The sequence below is a fragment of the Erinaceus europaeus genome, chromosome 2 (genome assembly GCF_950295315.1).
Source record: "Erinaceus europaeus chromosome 2, mEriEur2.1, whole genome shotgun sequence".
NCBI lineage: Eukaryota > Metazoa > Chordata > Mammalia > Eulipotyphla > Erinaceidae > Erinaceus > Erinaceus europaeus.
In genome coordinates this window covers 147,200,677-147,222,880 of record NC_080163.1, presented here as the reverse complement: position 1 = coordinate 147,222,880, position 22,204 = coordinate 147,200,677, and the positions used below count along the sequence as shown (strand labels likewise).

Sequence of the window (22,204 nt, the reverse complement as noted above, 5' to 3'; positions counted from 1 at the left end):
ATCCGTAAGTCAATCAATGCCATTCACCACATCAATAAAAGCAAAGCCAAAAACCACATGATTATCTCAATAGATGCAGAGAAAGACTTTGACAAAATCCAACACCCATTCATGCTCAAAACTCTACAAAAAATGGGAATAGATGGGAAATTCCTCAAGATAGTGGAGTCTATATATAGCAAACCTACAGCCAACATCATACTCAATGGACAGAAGCTGAAAGCATTCCCCCTCAGATCAGGGACTAGACAGGGCTGTCCACTGTCACCATTACTCTTCAACATAGTATTGGAAGTTCTTGCCATAGCAATCAGGCAAGAGAAAGAAATCAAAGGGATACAGATTGGAAGGGAAGAAGTCAAGCTCTCACTATTTGCAGATGATATGATAGTATACATAGAAAGACCTAAAGAATCAAGCAGAAAATTACTGGAAGTTATTAGGCAATATAGCAAGGTATCAGGGCACAAAATCAATGTACAAAAATCAGTGGCATTTCTTTATGCAAACACTAAATCTGAAGAAGAAGACATCCAGAAATCACTCCCATTTACTGTTTCAGCAAAATCAATCAAATACCTAGGAATAAAGTTGACCAAAGAAGTGAAAGACTTGTATACTGAAAACTATGAGTCGCTACTCAAGGAGATAGAAACTAATACCAAGAAATGGAAAGATATCCCATGCTCATGGATTGGAAGAATAAATATCATCAAAATGAATATTCTCCCCAGAGCCATATACAAATTTAATGCAATACCCATCAAAGTTCCACCAAGCTTCTTTAAGAGAATAGAACAAACACTACAATCATTTATCTGGAACCAGAAAAAACCTAGAATTGCCAAAACCATCTTAAGGAAAAGAAACAGAAATGGAGGCATCACACTCCCAGACCTTAAACTATATTATAAAGCCATCATCATCAAAACAGCATGGTACTGGAACAAAAATAGGCACACAGACCAGTGGAACGGAATTGAAAGCCCAGAAGTAAATCCTAACACCTATGGGCATCTAATCTTTGATAAGGGGGCCCAAAGGATTAAATGGAAACAGGAGGCTCTCTTCAATAAATGGTGCTGGGAAAACTGGGTTGAAACATGCAGAAGAATAAAATTGAACCACTTTATCTCACCAGAAACAAAAATCAACTCCAAATGGATCAAAGACCTAGATGTCAGACCAGAAACAATCAAATACTTAGAGGAAAACATTGGTAAAACACTTTCCCACCTACACCTCAAGGACATCTTTGATGAATCAAACCCAATTGCAAGGAACACTAAAGCAGAAACAAACCAACGGGACTACATCAAATTGAAGAGCTTCTGCACATCCAAAGAAACTATTAAACAAACAGAGAGACCCCTCACAGAATGGGAGAAGATCTTCACATGCAAGAGATCAGACAAGAAACTAATCACCAAAATATATAAAGAGCTCAGCAAACTTAGCACCAAAAAAGCAAATGACCCCATCCAAAAATGGGCAGAGGAAATGAACAAAACATTCACCTCAGAGGAGATATAAAAGGCTAACAAACATATGAAAAATTGCTCTAGGTCACTGATTGATTTAGGAAACTAAAAGCAGGACCTGATCAAATTACAGCAGGAACCTCACATCTCCACTATAGAGCCCCTACTTCCCCCAGTCCTGGAACCCTTAGATAGGGCCCACTTTCCCGTATGCATCTCCCAATCCAAACCAAATAATATTGCATCCGCCGATCACAACCTAACCAACGCAAAGATTGCCACCTCAACATGCTTCACCTCAGACTGTATCCAGAGACTTCACGTGTGAAACGACAACCCTTCAGCTTCATTACTCGGGTGAAACCTTTCCTTTTATAGTATACTCTAATTTCATCTCAGGTAGTTCACTTTCTAACAAAGTCCCATAACCTAGATATACACCAGTTTCTGTGAGAGAGAGCTTATGTGCACACATATCCATAAACTACTGCAAAATATATACCTGAAAGCAGAAGTACACTAGAGTTTGCAGTGAGTACCTCCCTAACACTTCCTCTCCACTATTCCAAGCTTGGGATCCATGATTACTCAACAATTTGTTTGGCTTCATATGTTAACTCTCTTTTCAATCACCAGGTTCCAGATGCCACCAGGATGCTGGCCAGACTTCCCTGGATTGAAGACCTCACCAATGTGTCCTGGAGCTCAGCTTCCCCAGAGACACACCTTACTAGGGAAAGAGAGGCAGACTGGGAGTATGGACCGACCAGTCAACGCCCATGTTCAGCGGGGAAGCAATTACAGAAGCCAGACCTTCTACCTTCTGCAACCCTCAACAACCCTGGGTCCATGCTCCCAGAGGGCTAGAGAATGGGAAAGCTATCACGAGAGGGGGTGGGTTAGGGGGATCGGGTGTTGGGAATTGTGTGGAGTTGTACCCCTCCTACCTTATGATTTTGTTCATTAATACTTTCTTAAATAAAAAATTTTTAAAAATACTATTGTGCTGTTATACATGAATTATCAAATTACAGAAAAAAAAAAGAAAACTACTCAAATGTAATAGAAAACTCAGACTTCAGAGGTGGGGCTACAGGGCAGCATCAGCTGTGTTCCTCTCCTCTCCTCTCCTCTCCTCTCCTCTTCCCTCCCCTCCCCTCCCCTCCCCTCCCCTCTCTTCTCCTATGTCAAATAGGAATACCAAAGGAGATCATCTGGTACCGCAACAAAGCAGGACTAGAACTACTTCTCAGACAAGCAACAGTTGAAAGAATCAACTATCACCAAGCCTGCCCTGAAAGAAGTTATGTACAGTTTTCTATAAATAGTCAGACCACCATAAATATGCCATCTATCAGAACACTCTAAAAATCTACAAGAATGGCATTAAAATATCTTCAATTTCTTTTCTGCCACCAGGCTCCAGTCTCTTGGAAACAGAGTTGGCAGTCAGCTGAGGTAAAGAACAAACACCTCATCACAGACCCCTGCAAGCGTCAACCCGGCTTTGACCTAGCACGTTATGATTGGGCCCTCCTCAATCGCTATTGAACAGGCCATGGCCAGTGAACCACTATGTTCCATCGCTGGGGAGCCAGAGACGACCCGAACTGCCCCTGCGGCTACAGACAGACTATGACCCACATAGTCAACGACTGCCACCTCTCCAGATTCAAAGGAGGTCTCTAAACTTTACATCAGGCTCAACCTGATGCTGTTGACTGGCTACGGAAGAAGGGCAAACGCTAGAAGAAGAAGATGTTAGCATGATGCCAACCAGACTTCCCTGGACAGACAACAATACCAATGTGTCCTGGAGCTCTGATTCCCCAGAACCACTCTCCCCCCACTAGAGAAAGAGAGAGACAGGCTGGGAGTACGGATTGACCTGTCAACAACCATATTCAGAGGGGAAGCAAATACAGAAGCCGAACCTTCCACTTTCTGCATCCCACAATGGCCTTGGGTCCATACTCCCAGAGGGTTAAAGAATAGGAAAGCTATCAAGGTAGGGGATGGGATACAGAGTTCTGGTGGTAGGAATTGTGTGGAGTTGTACCCCTCTTATACTATGGTTTTTTCAGTGTTTCTTTTTTATAACTAAAAAAATTTCCAAAACAAACAAACAAAAAAACCTTCATTCTTTGATATCAATAAATGTCAATGATCTGAATTCACCTATTAAAAGGCACAGAGTAGGAAGATGGATCAGAAAATGCCTGATGTTGTTAGTAAAATTTTGTATAATATCCATAAGCCAGAGATCAGTACTCTGGTGAGAGAGAGAGAGAGAGAGAGAGAGAGAGAGGGAGAGAGAGGAAGTTTTAATTTGATACAGTCCCATTTATTTACTCTTGTTTTCATTTCACATGCCCATGGACTCAAGTCTCCAGATATGTCTTTGGTGTTAAGATCCTACAAAGGGGGCCAGGCAGTGGCACACCTGGTTAAGCACACACATTACAGTGCACAAGGTCCCAGGTTCAAACCCCTGGTCTCCACATGCAGGAGAAAAGCTTCACAAGTGGTGAAGCAGGGCTGCAGGTGACACTCTTTCTCTTTCTTTTCCCCTACCCCTCTCATTTTCTCTGTCTCTATCCAATAATAAATAAAATAAATATTTAAAAAATTGTATAATACTGATATCAAGATCAAAACTCTCATGTAAAAAGAACAATTGTGGCAAAGTTATATTTACTATAATATAGTAAACCACAAGAATAATGAGAGAATTTTTTCTGAATATCTAGTTGTTCTTTATTCTTCCACAATGTGCTCTACAAATCACTCATATTTAAATTATTTACTTAAAAATTGTATAACACTGGGCACAACACAAATTTACTAACGACAAAAATCTGTGGGCTGGGGAAGTGGGATTCATCACTTGGAAGTTTCACACATATGTGTAAACAAATTCATTTCAAATAAACAGAATCCAACCATAATTGTAATAACTGGACTCCTACAGATGACTAACATTAACTACTTCAGAATCTCAGATCTAAGGTTGGCTCTTAATGCATCAAATAACAGAGCTTCTGCACAGTAAAAGAAACCAACACCCAAACCAACTTATCACAGAATGGAAGAAGATCTTTACATACTATACATTAGACAAGAGGATAATAACTAAAATATATGAAGAGCTCACAAAACTCCACAAAATAAAAAAGATCCCATCCAAAAATGAGGAGAGGATATGAACAGAATATTCATCAAAGAAGATATCCAAAAGGCAAACAGACACATGAAAATATGTTGTAGGTTATGGATTACCAGAGAAATGCAAATAGAGAAAAAGTGAGATATCACTTCATACCTGTGAGAATGTCATACATCAGAAAGGACAGTAACAATAAATGCTGAAGAGACTGTGCGAGCAAAGGAACCCTCCTGCATTGTTGGTGGGAATGTAAATTTAACCAACCCCTGTGGAGAGCAGTCTGGAGAACCCTCATGGTCTAGAAATGGACCTTCCCTATGACCCAGCAATTCTTCTCCTAGGAATATACCTAAGGAGTCAAACACACCCATCCAAAAAGATGTGTGTATGTATACCTATGTTCACTGCAGCACAATTCGTAACAGCCAAAACCTGGAAGCAACCCAGGTATCCAAAAATAAATGAGTGGCTGAGAAAGTTGTCGTATATATATACACAATAGATTACTACTCAGCTATTAAAAATGGTGAATTCACCTTCTTCATTTCATCTTGGATAGAACTTGAAGGAATCACTTAAGTGAGATCAACCAGAAAGATAAGGATGAATATGGGATAATCCCATTCATGGCCAGCATTTGAGAAATAAGGACAGAAAGAGAAACACAAAAGCAGAATTTAAAACAGTTTTGGTGTGTTATGCCAAAGTAAAGGACTCTGAAGGTAGGAGGTCCAGGTCCAGGTATTATGGTGCAGGAAAATTGAGAAATTTTATACATGTAGCAACAACTGTATTTACTGTCAGCTATAAACTGTTGATTCCCCAATAAAGATTTTTTTGGGGGGTGAAAGCCTTTTAAGTAAGGAATTATAGATCCTTCCATTATTGTCTAAACTTTCTGTTTTTATTTAGAATATGTTGTCTCTACTGACTGCCACAGATCTTTAAGTTAAGTAGGATAAATCTTACTATTTCATGTACTGGGTGGAGAGTAGGGTGGAAAGAGATATACTAAACAATCCCCATAGCTGGCCAGATCAAAAAGGCCAGTCTTAAAACAAGGACTTGTTTTATCCACAAATGAAACACAAAGAACAAGCTTAAAGCAGATTATAGAAGAACAGGATGCTATATAATTACGCTCAGCTTTTAGAATGTTCTAAAGTTCTAAGACTGTTAGGATATAATACCAGTATTTAGGAAGTACTGTTTAATGATGTTTAATAACTAATATTAAATTTAGCAACTTTAAAAGTATCTACAGGCTGTTGTGACACAATATACAGGTCAACCAATAGGAAGTTGGACACAGCTAACAGCATAAACAAAACAGACTGTGGATAGATTCAATGTACTCAAGCACAGGCAGCCAAAAGGCTGGCCCTTTTGACACCTGCTTTTCCTTCTCAGTCAGATCTCAACTGAGGGTGCCTAAGATGCCCACCATGACTGCATCTGAACAGAACACCTGTGACTCAGCCAGCTGGTAAACTCTTAAGACTCTCTCCTCTACAGCCATAATAAATAACATATATATCTGATGAAAACTGTTTATTTGCAGTAACTAAAATATATATCTCATACTACTTTACTACCCTAATAAAGCTTTGATTGTTTAAACCCACTCTCAGCTGCGTCACAGCCAAGTCCTTTATATCCATCAGCCAAGTCTTTAATTTTAATAACAACAATAGGCTCTTTTACATGTCTCACATCTCAAAGCAAAATGTTTCCTTCATCTGAATGAATCAATAGTACATGAAAAGGATGATTCTATGACAATCTAGACTTGAGTTTTATAATGTTGGCAGCATCGATTTCTTATATCCCTTGAAATACTTGCTGCTAAAATACAGATTTTAGGCAGTGTAGAAGTCTCCACTCCCCCTTGGAAAAGTAGCTAACAATTAATACCAATTTGGCCACCATATGAGTAAATTAACTTAGAACTGTATAGGTAGCCACATCCAATATGTCCCAGAAGATACCACACTGGAGACAGACTCTGTCAAGGCCTGCACAAATTTTAGATCTTTGAGTAAACTAAATGTTTGCTGCGAATTTATGTCATTTAGTTCTAGAGTAGTTTGTAATATAAGTTCTAGAGTAGTTTGTAATATATTAATAGATGCCAATCTTTGGAAGTAAGGTATCACTGTAATACAAACTTAAAATGTGTGGCACTGTTTCAGGCACCAGGCAGCAGAGGGGAACTAGATGTATTAAGAAGACGCCTAGAGGAAGGTCAAAGGGCCCTTGGGAGAGCTTTTAAAAGTTAGCATTTTGTTTGTTTGTTTGTTTGTTTGTGTTTTTTGTTTTGTTTGTTTGGTCATCAGTGGAGCTTTATTAATCTGAGGAGACTTTTCAGACAGAAAAGAAGAAATACCATAGCACCAAAGTCCTCCCCAGTGATATGAGTGCCAAGGATTGAACAAAATAGGCATCTTCCTGGGTGAGCTATCTCTCTAATGTTGTCAGTGAGGTTTTACTGTAAAGAACACACTTATATATAATAAGTATATTGGGGCCGTGTCACAAATAAATTATCTAAAAACAAAAACAAACAAAAAAGGAAATGTACCAAACAATTCTGATGTTTTTATTAAAACAGTTTCTTTTCATTGTATAAATAAATGTGAGTGAAAGAAATTAGCCAAAGGAGAACCATTTCCTCCCAGACTGGTTGGATTTTAAAATAATAAGTTTTTCCATTGGTAGCTTTTCCAAAGAAACCCAATTCTCAAATTAAGAAATGGCTCGTGCCACATATCAAATGCACAATGGGACAATGTAATCTTTTGTTGTTAATATCTACCATTCCTCATGGAAATGTTCAGAAAGATAAAAAGTCCCTGTGAGAGTTTTAAGGATAGAGCCTGTCACACAGATAACTTCTATAAAACATTTATTCAAAAACAGCTCCTTAGGTCAAAAAGCTCAACTCAAAAAGATTTTCAGTATAACCTTTGTCTTATGATGAAGTATTTATAAATTGATTTGTTAGAAGCTTGTCAAGTCTTTAAAGAAAGTGTATTGACCTTAAAAAAGATAGTAAACAATGAAGAGAAGTTGCAGGGTTATTGACATATTAACTGATTGAGTAGATATTTTAGATACAAAAAACATATTTTTTTTCTTAAAACATATTTTTTATTGAAAAAAAAAAAACAGAATAATGATTTACAGAGGACAGCCATGGGGATAGCTTCAAGAGTCTGGGACAATTACTTCCTTAAAAGAATACTAGATACATACATAAACAATGATACGCAACCAGTGTATTCAACCCTTGCTGTGCTTCAGTGATTGCTATGTGATTTTCATCACCTGTCTTTTTGATGCTACCTTATAGATGTTATCCTTGTCATTAGACGGTTTTTGCCATAACTGCCCCAAGCTATCTTTGTTTATTCATATAGAGACTGAAGGAGAGAGGGAAAGAAGGCCCCACAGCACAAAAGCTTCCCTTAGATTGGTGGGGATATGTGTGTGTGTGTGGGGGGGGGTTGCTTTATGAGTGATGAAGCAGGTCTGCAGGTGTCTTATCTTTTTCTCAATTTCACTTTGTCCTATCCAATAACAGTATTTCTTTAAAGGAATAGAACAAAAATTATATTTATCTGTAATCAAAAATTCCCAGCATTGCCAAAGCAATCTTGATAGAAAGGAACAAGACTTGAGGCATTACATTACCAGACCTCAAGCTACACTACAGAGATACTGTAATCAAAACCACATGGTCATGGAACCAAAATAGACATGTAGACCAATGAAATAAAATTGAGGATACAAAAATAGGACCCCAAATCTATGCCCAACTAATTTTTGACAAAGGGATCCAAACCATTAAATGATGAGACCCTCTTCAGCAAATAGTGTTCGGAAAATTGGATTGAAATGTCCACATGGATGAAATTGAACCATCACATATGACAAAGCTCAAAAGTCAACTCAAAGTGGATCAAAGACATAGACTTTAGGCCAGAAACTATCAAACATTCCTTGACTTAATAAACTTCATATATGACAAACCCCAAAATAGAAAAAAATAGTTCTGGAAATCCCTACCAGAACCATAGAAGAAAACATTGGCAGTTAGACCAGAAACAATCAAATACTTAGAGGAAAACATTGGTAAAACACTTTCCCACATACACCTCAAGGACATCTTTGATGAATCAAACCCAATTGCAAGGAAGACTAAAGCAGAAACAAACCAATGGGACTACATCAAATTGAAAAGCTTCTGCACATCCAAAGAAACTATTAAACAAACAGAGAGACCCCTCACAGAATGGGAGAAGATCTTCACATGTCAGACATCAGACAAGAAACTAATCACCAAAATATATAAAGAGCTCAGCAAACTTAGCACCAAAAAAGAAAATGACCCCATCCAAAAATGGGCAGAGGAAATGAACAAAACATTCACCTCAGAGGAGATACAAAAGGCTAACAAACATATGAAAAACTGCTCTAGGTCACTGATTGTCAGAGAAATGCAAATTAAGACAACACTAAGATACCACCTCACTCCTGTAAGAATGGCATACATCAAAAAGGACAGCAGCAACAAACGCTGGAGAGGATGTGGGGACAGAGGAACCCTTTTACATTGCTGGTGGGAATGTAAATTGGTCCAGCCTCTGTGGAGAGCAGTCTGGAAAACTCTCAGAAGGCTAGACATGGAACTTCCATATGACCCAGTAATTCCTCTCCTGGGGTTATACCCCAAGGACTCCATAACACCCAACCAAAAAGAGGTGTGTACTCCTATGTTCATAGCAGCACAATTCATAATAGCTAAAACCTGGAAGCAACCCAGGTGCCCAACAACAGATGAGTGGCTGAGAAAGCTGTGGTATATATACACAATGGAATACTATGCAGCTATCAAAAACAATGAGCCCACCTTCTCTGACCCATCTTGGACAGAGCTAGAAGGAATTATGTTAAGTGAGCTAAGTCAGAAAGATAAAGATGAGTATGGGATGATCCCACTCATCAACAGAAGTTGAGGAAGAAGATCTGAAAGGGAAACTAAAAGCAGGACCTGATCAAATTGTAAGTAGGGCACCAAAGTAAAAACCCAGTGGTGAGGGGTAGACATGTAGCTTCCTGGGCCAGTGGGGGGTGGGAGTGGGCGGGAGGGATGGGTCACAGTCCTTTGGTGGTGGGAATGGTGTTTATGTACACTCCTAGCAAAATGTAGACATATAAATCAGTAGTTAATTAATATGAGAGGGGGAAATCAATTGTATGTCTCAAAGTTTCTCAAAAGACAAACCGAATCTTTTTAATATATAGGCTATGTATTTGATAAGCGGACTCTCTCAAAAGCCTAGACCAAGTAGATTAGAAGCATCCAATAGCACAGCTATATACAAGATACTGGATACTGTACAGCAAACCATAACAAAGGGACTTTTCAAAGTTACCCAATTAACAAATAATGTGATGATAACATTAACTATCAATTATCTTTTTGAACCCTAAGACAGCAGGAACCTCACATCTTCACTATAGAGCCCCTACATCCCCCAGTCCTGGAACCCTTGGATAGGGCCCACTTTCCCGTATGCATCTCCCAATCCAAACCAAATAATATTGCATCCGCCGATCACAACCTAACCAAAGCAATGATTGCCACTTCAACATGCTTCACCTCAGGCTGTATCCAGAGACTTCACGTGTGGAATGACAACCCTTCAACTTCATTAGTCGGGTGAGACCTTTCCTTTTATAGTACACTCTAATTTCATCTCAGGTGGTTCACTTTCTAACAAAGTCCCATAACCTAGATATACACCAGTTTCTGTGAGAGAGAGCTTATGTGCACACGTATCCATAAACTACTGCAAAATATATACCTGAAAGCAGAAGTACGCTAGAGTTTGCAGTGAGTACCTCCCTAACACTTCCTCTCCACTATTCCCAGCTTGGGATCCATGATTGCTCAACAAATTGTTTGGCTTCATATGTTAACTCTCTTTTCAATCACCAGGTTCCAGATGCCACCAGGATGCTGGCTAGGCTTCCCTGGATTGAAGACCCCACCAATGTGTCCTAGAGCTCAGCTTCCCCAGAGACACACCTTACTAGGGAAAGAGAGAGGCGGACTGGGAGTATGGACCGACCAGTCAACACCCATGTTCAGCGGGGAAGCAATTACAGAAGCCAGACCTTCTACCTTCTGCAACCCTCAACGACCCTGGGTCCATGCTCTCAGAGGGCTAGAGAATGGGAAAGCTATCATGGGAGGGGGTGGGTTATGGGGATTGGGTGGTGGGAATTGTGTGGAGTTGTACCCCTCATACCTTATGTTTTTGTTCATTAATCCTTTCTTAAATAAAAAAATATTAAAAAAAAAAAGAAAACATTGGCAGGACATTTCATGACCTCTATTTCAAAAAAAGCCTTCAAGGATTCAAATCTAACAGCAAAGGGAAAAAAAGCAAAAAATAAACCAATGGGACTACATCAAACTGAAAGGCTTCTGCACAGGGAAGGGTTTCACCACCTAAACAGAAAGACACCCTACAGTGTGGGTAATCTTTACACAAAACACCTCAAAGGACTAATAACCAAAATATACTAAGCCTAACACCAAATAAACATACAAAAACCAAACAACTCCATTAGAAAATGGGGTAAGGACATGGACAGAAATTTTACCAAGGAAGAGATCCAGAGGGCCAACAGATATATGAGATAGTGCTCAAAGTCACTGATCATCAGAGAAATTCAGATAAAGACAACAGTAAGATACCACTTTACACCTGTGAGAATGTCATTCATCACAAAGGACAGAAATAACAAATGTTGAAGAGGATGTAGGGGGAAAAGGAACACTTCTGCACTCCTGGTGAAAGTGGAAAATGCTCTAACCATTGTGGAAAGTGGTCTGGAGACTTCTCAGCACACTAGATATCAACCTAGCCTATGATCCAGCAATTCCTTTTCTGGGGATTTACCCAAAGGAGACAGCAAAACCTATCAGAAGAGATCTGTGCATACCTTCATCTATAACAGCACAGTTTGTAATTCCAAGACCTGGAAACAGCCCAGATGTTCCTCATCAGACAAGTTAGTTAAAAAAAGAAAAAGTGGTCTATACAGTGGAAGATTACTCAGCTGTCAAAAATGATGAAGTTATCTCCTTTGCATCATTTTGGGTAAAACTTGAAACTATCTTGTTAAGTGGGATAAGCCAAAAGGAGAAGGACAAATACCAAATGATCTCACTTGTAAATGGGACTTAATGGACACTTGGCCACTAGCCCAGCGTAGATTCTCTTCTTAGGTCTGCTATCACCTCTCTCCACTCTCCTCTGAAACCATGTTTGGCAAACCCAATATGGATGAGATTGAGAAATCCAGTAAGTCAAAATTAAAGAAGACTGAAATGCAAGAGAAAAACCCACTGCCTTCAAAAGAAACAACTGAACAGGAGAAGCAAGCCGGAAAATCATAATGAGGCAGGCGTCGCCAATATGCACACTGTACATTCCACAAGCATTGCCTTCTTATTTTACTTCTTCTAGCTGTTTAACTTTGTAAGATGCAAAGAGGTTAGATCAAGTTTAAATGACTGTGCTGACCCTTTTCATATCCAAGAACTACTGACAATGATAGCCAAGCCTACCTCTCCCACTACCTGGCTGGCAGAACTTGCATATTGTTGGAGGAGAAAGCTGGGTTGGAGACTGTGAAATCTACAGTCAAAACCAAGTTGGTAAAGGTGGCCTGCAGGGTATAAAATGCAATTTAGGGGAGCCGGGCGGTAGCGCTGCGGGTTAAGCGCAGGTGGCGCTAAGCGCAAGGACCGGCATGAGGATCCCGGTTCGAGCCCCCGGCTCCCCACCTGCAGGGGAGTAGCTTCACAGGTGGTGAAGCAGATCTGCAGGTGTCTGTCTTTCTCTCCTCCTCTCTGTCTTCCCCTCCTCTCTTCATTTCTCTCTGTCCTATCCAACAACGACAACATCAACTACAACAACAATAACTACAAAAACAATAAAAAAAAAAAAGACAAGGGCAACAAAAGGGAAGATAAAATTACAAAAAAAAAATTTTTTTTTAATTTAAAATTTAAAATGCAATTTAGTCAGAGTGCCATTTTTTCAATGATTTTAATAATTGGAATGCACATAATTTTAATATGCAAAATAAAAACCTGGAAAACAAAGTAAGTGGGACTTAATATACAGGGACAGGGAGGTAAGGAACAAAATGAAATGTGGACTAGACAAGGTGTAGTGTATCAAGTGGTAGGGCCCACTTTCCCATATGCTTCTCTCAATTCTTATCAAATAATATTGCATCCACTGATCGCAACCTAATCAACGCAACGAGTGCCACCCCAGCATGCTTCACTTCAGACTGTGTCCAGAGACTTCAGGAGTGGAAAGACAACCCTTCAGCTTCATAACTCGGGTGAGACCTTTCCTTTTATAGTATTCTCTAATTCCATCCCAGGCGGTTCACTTCCTAACAAAGTCCCAAAACCTAGATATAGACCAGGTTCCAGGAGATAGAGCATATGTTCACACAGGTATCCATAAACTAGGGCCAATATATACCTGAAAGCAGTAGTACACTAGAATTTGCAACACTTCATCTCCACTACTCCAACCTTTGGGTCCATGATTCTTCAACAATTTGTTTGACTTTGTATGTTAACTCTCTTTTCAGTCACCAGGTTCCAGATGCCATCAGGATGCCGGCCAGGCTTTCCTGGACTGAAGACCCCACCAATGTGTCCTGGAGCTCAGCTTCCCCAGAGACTCACCCTACTAAGGAAAGAGAGGCAGACTGGGAGTATGGACCGACCAGTCAAAGCCCATGTTCAGCGGGGAAGCAATTACAGAAGCCAGACCTCCCACCTTCTGCAACCCACAATGACCCTGGGTCCATGCTCCCAGAGGGATAGAGATTGGGAAAGATATTGGGGAAGGGGGTGGAATGTGGAAATTGGGTGGTGTGAATTGTGTGGAGTTGTACCCCCCCATCCTATGATTTTGTTAATGTCTCCTTGATTAAATAAATTTTTAAAAAATGCAGCTTAATCAGTGCCATTTTTTCAATGATTTTAATAATTGGAATGCACATATTTTTAATATCCAAATTAAAAACCTGGAAAACAAAGTAAGTGGGACTTAATATACAGGGAAAAGGAGGGAAGGAACAAAGTGAAATGTGGACTAGACAAGGTGTAGTGTATCAAAGCAAAAGACTTCTCCACTGTAAACTAAGTTCACAAAAGGAACAAAAAATTAATATACTCATGTAACATCACTAAGTTTAGCAAGTCACCTGCCATCAGTTCCTGTTATATTAAAACATTGCATTTAATAGTAATAGAAAAAAATAGCATAAAATAAAGAAAAGGTTAGAGTTCCACATCACTACCACCACCAAAGTTCTGCACCCTCACCCTCCCATCAAGGATAAACACCAAAGTTCTCCCAAAGGTTAGCTACTCTTTCTTGCTTTCTTTGTGCAAGCTTGTGATTTAATTCTCGACATTCCATATATGAGTGAAACCATCTGGTAGTTGTCTTTACTCTCCATACTTCTCTAAGAACAAAATCACTTCTAGTTCCATCCATTTTGTTCCAAAGGACACAATATCATCTATTTAAATTGCTGAATAGTAATATATGGCATTTCTATATATATAAATGATAAGTCAGATGATAGGTACATGAAGGCTGCAATCCCACTCCCAACTGAGCTGAAAAAGATAAAATACTTCTACCATGAACAGTATAAGATACTGTACAGAGGCACAAGGAAATCAATAGATGTATTCTTCAAATATAGAGAGACTAAATAGGTTCATTCTGCCAAAAACAATTTAGATCAGCTATAATCTCAATCCCAATAAATTCCCCCATAGCATTTTTCAAGGAAATTTAACAAATAATCTTAAAATTTGTGTGGAACCACAAAAGACCATGGGTATCCAATCAATAAGAGAAATAAGGAGGGGAGGGGTGGAAACTTTGTACTTCCTCATGCTGAATTGTAATATGAAGCAACAGTAATTAAAGCAGTGTGGTATTAGAATGAAAATAGGTACTTACACTAGTGGGACAGAATAGACAGTCCACAAATAAAGATATACATGTACATCCACATATGACAAAGGAGCTAAAACCATTCAGTAATGAGGGGGGAAAAAAGCCTCTTTACCAGATGGTACTGGGAAAAAATTGGTCTGTCAGATGTAGAAATATCAAACTAGGCTATCACTTATCACCATATGTTAAAATGAACTGGACATGGATTGGTATTATGACTGAAACTACAAAATATAGGAAAGAAAACAGAGGTGAAAGAGTTTCAGACCTTAACATCAAAAACATTTGGAAATGCAACCCCACGAGTAAGGGAAACTAAAGAAAGAGTAAACACGTATAATTTCAGATTTAAAAGCATCTACATATTGAAATAGTTACATAAGAAAAAAATCGGGGGTTGGGGCGGTAGCACAGCGAGTTAAGCGCATGTGGCACAAAGCACAAGGCCTAAGGATGTCGGTTCGAGCCCCTGGCTCCCCACCTGCAGGATAATCGCTTCACAGGCAGTGAAGCAGGTCTGCAGGTGTTTATCTTTCTCTCTCCCTCTCTATCTTCCCCATCTCTCTCCATTTCTCTCTGTCCTCTCCAACAACGGCGACATCAATAACAACAACAGTAATAACTACAACAATAAAACAAGGGCAACAAAGGGAATACATAAATATTAAAAAATTTAAAAAGCTAGCAATTAAGAGAAGATATTTGCACATCACACATCAGATTGACATCTATAACTCATATAGCTCAACAGCAAGAGAACTGACAACTAATAAAATAGGCAAAAGATCTGAACAGACAATGATCTAAAGAAGACAGAGGGCTCACAGGCATATGAAAAGTGTTCTTCATCACTTAGTAGAGAAATTCGAATTAACCACAGTGAGAGAGCACTTTACACCTGGGAGAATAACTTAGATCAGTAAAAGAGGAAGCCCTGAGTGTTGGTGAGAATGCAGAGAAAAGGGATCTCTGGTACACTGTTGGGAATGTAAACTGATGTAGTCTCTATGGGAAAAAAGTATGGAAGGTCTTTAAATAGAAATGAGAACATCGGGTGTCAGGCGGTAGCACAGTGGTTTAAGCACACGTGGCACAAAGCACAAGGACTAGCATAAGGATCCCGGTTCCAGCCCCCAGCTACCCATCTACAGGGGAGGGCGGGGGGGGGTGGGACTACTTCATAGGCGGTGAAGCAGGTCTGCAGGTGTCTTTCTTTTTCATCCCCTTTTAGTCTCCCCCCCTCAATTTCTCTCCGTCCTATCTAATAACATCAATGACAACAATAATAATAATAAAACATGGCCTCCAGGAGCAGTGGATTCATAGTGCAGGCACCGAGCCCCAGCAGTAACCCTGGAGGCAAAAAAAAAAAAAAAGAAAAGAGAAGAGAAGAAAAGAAAAGAAAAGGAAAAAAAAAGAAAAGACCTTATATTTCAGCACAGTCATTCACTAGGACTATATCCAAAGGGTCTGAAAACACTAATATGAAAGGATAGGTACACCACTCTGTTCACAGTTGCACTATTTATAATAGTTAAAATAGGGAAACAGCCTAACTACCCAATGACAGGTAACTAGATAAAGAGAGCATGTGATCTTTCTCTTTCTCTTTTGTCTCACGCAACATAATGCATTCAAGTGCTGAACACGACATTAAAGGAGACGCGTGCATAGTTTTTAACAGCTGCATAGTACTCCATGATGTATATATGCACCATAATTTCCTTAGCCATTTATTGGTTGTTGGGCATCTAATTTGCATCCACGTTTGGGCTATAAGAAACTGGCTGAGCCCAGCAATAATTATGGTGGCTGTAAAAGAAAAATAAATCCCACTTGTTATATACTATGCAATTTCATGTAGACACCAGTTTTGAAATGAGAAAATTACAGCAATAGAGAATGGATTAGGAGTACAATATTGGGTTCGGAAGATATATATGTGTGTAGATATAAAAAAATGAGAGATCATTATGTTGAGTGATGAAACTGTTCTGTAATGCTATGAATTATTGCCCCTGCGGCTACAGACAGACTATGACCCACATAGTCAACGACTGCCACCTCTCCAGATTCAAAGGAGGTCTCGAAACTTTACATCAGGCTCAACCTGACACTGTTGACTGGCTACGGAAGAAGGGCAAATGCTAGAAGAAGAAGGGTGTGATGCTGTTGACTGGCTACGGAAGAAGGGCAAACGCTAGAAGAAGAAGATTACATAGTAATACTTGAAGTAATTATACACAAACACTGAATGTAAAACATGATGTATTAATAAATTGATAGGAGGCCAGACAGTGGCACACCCGATTTAGCACACACAACACAGTATGCACAGTCATGGGTTCAAGCCCGAAGTCCCCACCTGCAGTGAAAAGCCTTATGAGTAGTGAAGCAAGGCTGTAGGTGTTTCTCTGTCTTTCTCCTTCTTTATCTCCCCCTTCCCTATCAAATTCTCTGTCTCCAATAATAAACAAATTAACTAATTAATTAATTAATAGGATAAATATTATTGATGTAAATATTCGGTGGTAGACTATGATTTGGAAACCATATGTATGTGCAAAGTAACTCTATTTTTTCTTAAAGCTGTATGTAAATCTATGATTATTCAAAATTAAAAGTGGAAAACAACTTCCTGGTAATCATCACCTAAGACTAAAATACCAAATATGGTTTTAAAAGCAGAACCTGACCAAATTGTAAGTAGAGCACCAAAGTAAAAGCCCTGTGGTGAGGGGTAGACATGCAGCTTCCTGGGCCAGTGGGGGGGGTGGGAGTGGGTGGGAGGGATGGGTCACAGTCTTTTGGTGGTGGGAATGGTGTTTATGTACACTCTTAGTAAAATATAGTCATATAAATCACTAGTTAATTAATACGAGAGGGGGAAAATTAATTGTATGTCTCGAAGTTTTTCAAAACACAAACTGAATCCTTTTAATATATAGGCTGTGTAATTGATATGCAGACTCTCTCAAAAGCCTAGACCAAGTAGATCAGAAGCAACCAATAGCACAGCTATATACAAGATACTGGGTACTGTACAGCAAACCCTAACAAAAGGACTTTTCAAAGTTAACACAATTACCAATTAATGTGATGATAACATTAACTATCGATTGTCTTTTTGAACCCTAAGACAGCAGGAACCTTACATCTCCACTATAGAGCCTCTACTTGCCCCAGTCCTGGAACCCTTGGATAGGGCCCACTTTCCCATATGCCTCTCCCAATCCATATCAAATAATATTGCATCTGCCGATCACAACCTAACCAACACAATGATTGCCACCTCAACATGCTTCACTTCAGACTGTGTCCAGAGACTTCACGTGTGGAATGACAACCCTTCAGCTTCATTACTCAGGTGAGACCTTTCCTTTCATAGTATACTCTAATTCCATCTCAGGTGGTTCACTTTCTAACAAAGTCCCAAAACCTAGATATATACCAGTGAGAGAGAGCATATGTTCACATATATCCATAAACTACTGCAAAATATATACCTGAAAGCAGAAGTACACTAGAGTTTGCAGTGAGTATCCCCCTAACACTTTCTCTCCACTATTCTAAACTTGGGATCCATGATTGCTCAACAATTTGTTTGGCTAGGTTCCAGATGTCATCGGGATGCCGGCCAGGCTTCTGTGGACTGAAGACCCCACCAATGTGTCCTGGAGCTCCGCTTCCCCAGAGACCCATCCTACTAGGGAAAGAGAGAGGCAGACTGGGAGTATGGACCGACCAGTCAACGCCCATGTTCAGCAGGGAAGCAATTACAGAAGCCAGACCTTCTACCTTCTGCAACCCAAAATGTCCCTGGGTCCATGCTCCCAGAGGAATGGAGAATGGGAAAGCTATCAGGGGAGGTGGTGGGATATGGAGATTGGGTGGTGGGAATTGTGTGGAGTTGTACCCCTCCTACCCTATGGTTTTGTTAATTAATCTTTTATTAAATGAAAAAGAAAAAAATAAAAACCATTAATGGATGCTTTCAGAAGGGAAAAACTAACCTTGGTCAGTGGTTTTCAATTTATGTTGTATCCTGAAGTGTGAATACCACTTAGAAACATATCAAAAATGAAAAACTGGGGCCAGGCAGTGGCATACCTGGTTAAACACACACACTACAGTGCACAAAGACCTGAGTTCAAGCCCCTGATCCCCTACCTCAGGAGGAAGTTTCATGAGTGATAAAGCAGGGCTGCAGGTGTCTCTCTCTATCTCTTTCCCTCTCTATCTTCCCCTCCCCTCTCAATTTCTTTCTGTCTCTATCCAATAAGAAAGGAAGAAAGAAAGAGCAAGAGATAAAGAAAATAAAAATGGAAAATGAAAAATTTCAGCTACCAACTCAGAGTCAATGGAACAAAAACTGTGATGTTGTGAACAAATAAACTGTGACTGTGATGCATGTCAAACTTTGAGAAACACTAGTCTATGGCTCGGTTTTCTAATAACTATTAAACTTATGCCAAACAAATATTTTGTTCCTCTAAGTTAGTGTTCACTGACTAGCACTGTCAGCATCACTTAGAAGCTTATTATAAATGCATATTTGGGCTTACCATACATATGAGGGTCTGGATTTGAGTCCCAGCACCAGTTGTGGGCAGCATGGATGGAACTGAGGAACTTTCAGGGCACAAATGGTGGAATAGTGCTGCAGGGTGTCTCCTCTCTCAAAAGTTTTCCCTCTCTTACTAAATAAAGAACAAAATTGTTGACTTGGAAATAATGGCACCAATGTGAGGTTTCAGCACTGCATTACGTTTCTTTTTTGAAGAGAAATGTATTGCAGCCTTAGGAGAGTTCTTATCTGTATTTTTGCAAAATCTCTGGGTAATCTAAAGGCATGTTAAAGCTTGAGAAGCAGTGTGTCAGGAATATTTGCTCAACAACTGCCATATGCATTTCACCAAAAGGCAGCTGTTTTGAATATGATTGAGAACATTTGGGCATCAAGCTCCTGCTAGTAAAAGGATGTTACACAGGTTACTTGAGATCACATATTTCATAAGCAGCCCACCTAGAATTTGAGCTCACACAGCACACACACACACACACACACACACACACACACAAAGGCAATAAGAAAGATCCTTCGGATCTAAATTCCTAATGCCTTGCAAAATTGTCCAGCTTTATCATCTGAAAGGGTAGCTCCTACGGGTCACATCTGATTCCCATGTTTTTGTTTGTTTGTTTGTTTTACCACTGGGAATGTCATGAACTGTGCGCACATGCCAAAGAGAGAATAGATATCATCACTAACTCAAGCAGTACTACCCATTTTACTGTCCAACCATTAAGGCCATAATAAGAACCTCAGACACACTCATTACCCAGGATTTTCTGGTTTAGAATCTGCACAGTGCCTGCTTGTGGTTCTTCTCCCCAAGGCTTCCTGTCAAACCTTCCATGTGAATCACAGGGCACAGATTCCAAGTCGACAGTGTGCACATTAGCTATCAAGTAATACTATTGGGAACTAGAGTTAAAAGGGAAGTCTCAGATTGTCCCTGTCTGGATTCTTTGCATATTTATCTTCTAAACTTCAATTCTGTGGAAGTATGCAGGCAGAATCAAGTGTTATCTGAATGCACCACTGACAGCGTAAAAAAAAAAAATCATTTACCACTTTAACTTCAAGGAGATAGCAAACTTCATATTGAGTAGATAGCTAGGGACTTCAGTGTGTGGGGGCCTGTTCTTAATCTTTTAGCAAAAGAGTAAGTAGGGAGACATGGCTACAAAATGCTTCAAAATCTTAGTAAGTAGATTAGGACTTTTGGATAGTTCACAGAATCACCAGAAGTGAAATAATAAATCAAGTTATACCTGTAACCGCCAAAGGAAATAGCTAATGGAGCAAGGTAGTCATTCATTAATAATAGTTTAAAAAAAAAAAGCATCTAGTGTTATTGAGCCTCGTGTTCTAGTTTCCACTAGCCTCTGAAGATTCAAAGATGAATGATTTAGGATGATCAATGCATAACAATCAAATTAATTAACATACCCATTACAACTATCAATTTCAACGTGTCAGGCAGGGTATTAGGTTCAAAATAAGTGGCTTTATTTTAGGTCACTGTGATACTGGTATTGCTATTCATATTTAAGGAAGGAATTTGAAGCTCAGAAATATGTTTCTTATAGTCATACAATAAGTGTGTGGGCTGCACAGAATTCAAAAGAAGTTAATTTGTCTAAAACTCCTCTCTTTGACAACAAAAATGAAGGAAAAAACATTGAAAAAAAGAGTTGTGAAAGGAACAGGTTTTAGACTAAATCAAAGAATGGTAATCAACTTCCAGTTTATCCTTGGGAAAGTTAAGACTAATTACAACTAATCTACATGAACTGCTAATCATTCACATCCAATTACTGATGCACTATAGATGTCCATAAAGGTTCCAGATTAGTGTTTCTACATGTCTCGTTTTATCTAAACTCTAAAATACACCAGTTTCCAAAGTCTATTGTTTCATATACTACGGAGAGGAAAGTAGAGAAACCTGGTTTGTTTTCAGTGCATGCAGTGGGAATTGTGGCATAGACAAAGAAACTGAGTAACTTAAAATTACTTGTTAGATTGCTATTGCTAATTTTACTGTATGGGAACATGTTTCTTCCATCTTCCATTTAGGATATACTATACACATAGGCACAAATCTATAGATACATCCTCATACATGTGCCTCATTATAGAAATGTTTAATAATGTCCACATGAATTAATTAGGTAATGCTTATCCTATTTTCAAAGTGACAGTATGACTGTAAACATGCAGTGATCTGGTCAAGGTTCTAAGTGCTGTCCTAGCAAAGTAATTTCCTAGCTTGTTTTCTAAATTTGAAAAATGGGTGCCGGTATTACTTGCTCTTTGCGTACCTCAGAGACATGCTGCACTGATTAATGGAATTTATGTAAAGAGCTGTACACTGGACAAATTAAGAGGTAATTACCATTACTGCTTTGGATTCTTCAAATACCACTTCTAACTTTTGCCAATAAGGTAGATGTGAGAACCTAGTTTTTAAAGAGATCCTTTTTTATATGTAAATCAAATTTTGAAATCAGTTGTCTAAGTCTCAAATAGATCTGAGAAACTAAAGAATTTTTCTGGAAGAAGAAATAATACATCTGAGAACTAGAAACTAGAAAATGGCATGATCTTTAAATGCTACAGGCTATGTTCTCTCCTTGTTCCTCTCTCAAGAAAAAACAATCATATAGGCGAACTCTTCAGTATTGCATCTAATCCCCTAATGAGATTATTGTCATTTGATCTACAACTCCAAATACTTAATGACTAGACAATATTACTTCTCTGGAATTTATCAAAATTAGTTGTGATACTCATTCAACCTTTTCTCTACATCCATTGCCTGGCTGTGTCTGAGTGAAATGCCAGCTGATTTAATTTTTCATTTTTGCTCCCAGATGTTCTGACATCACATAGTTTCAGTCATATA

The 22,204-nt window shown here is 39.1% G+C and overlaps 2 protein-coding genes across 6 annotated transcripts in view; one reads left to right on the top strand and one right to left on the bottom strand.

The window, feature by feature from the left end:
• CDH8 (cadherin 8) overlaps positions 1-22,204 on the bottom strand; it is a 487,537-nt gene that overhangs the window by 119,521 nt on the left and 345,812 nt on the right. The gene's annotated exons all lie outside the window — the stretch shown is intronic.
• On the top strand, positions 11,987-12,293 carry LOC107522821 (thymosin beta-4-like). Its single transcript, XM_060185431.1, has one exon. The coding sequence runs from the start codon at positions 11,987-11,989 to the stop codon at positions 12,119-12,121; it is 135 nt and encodes a 44-aa protein (XP_060041414.1). The 3' UTR covers positions 12,122-12,293.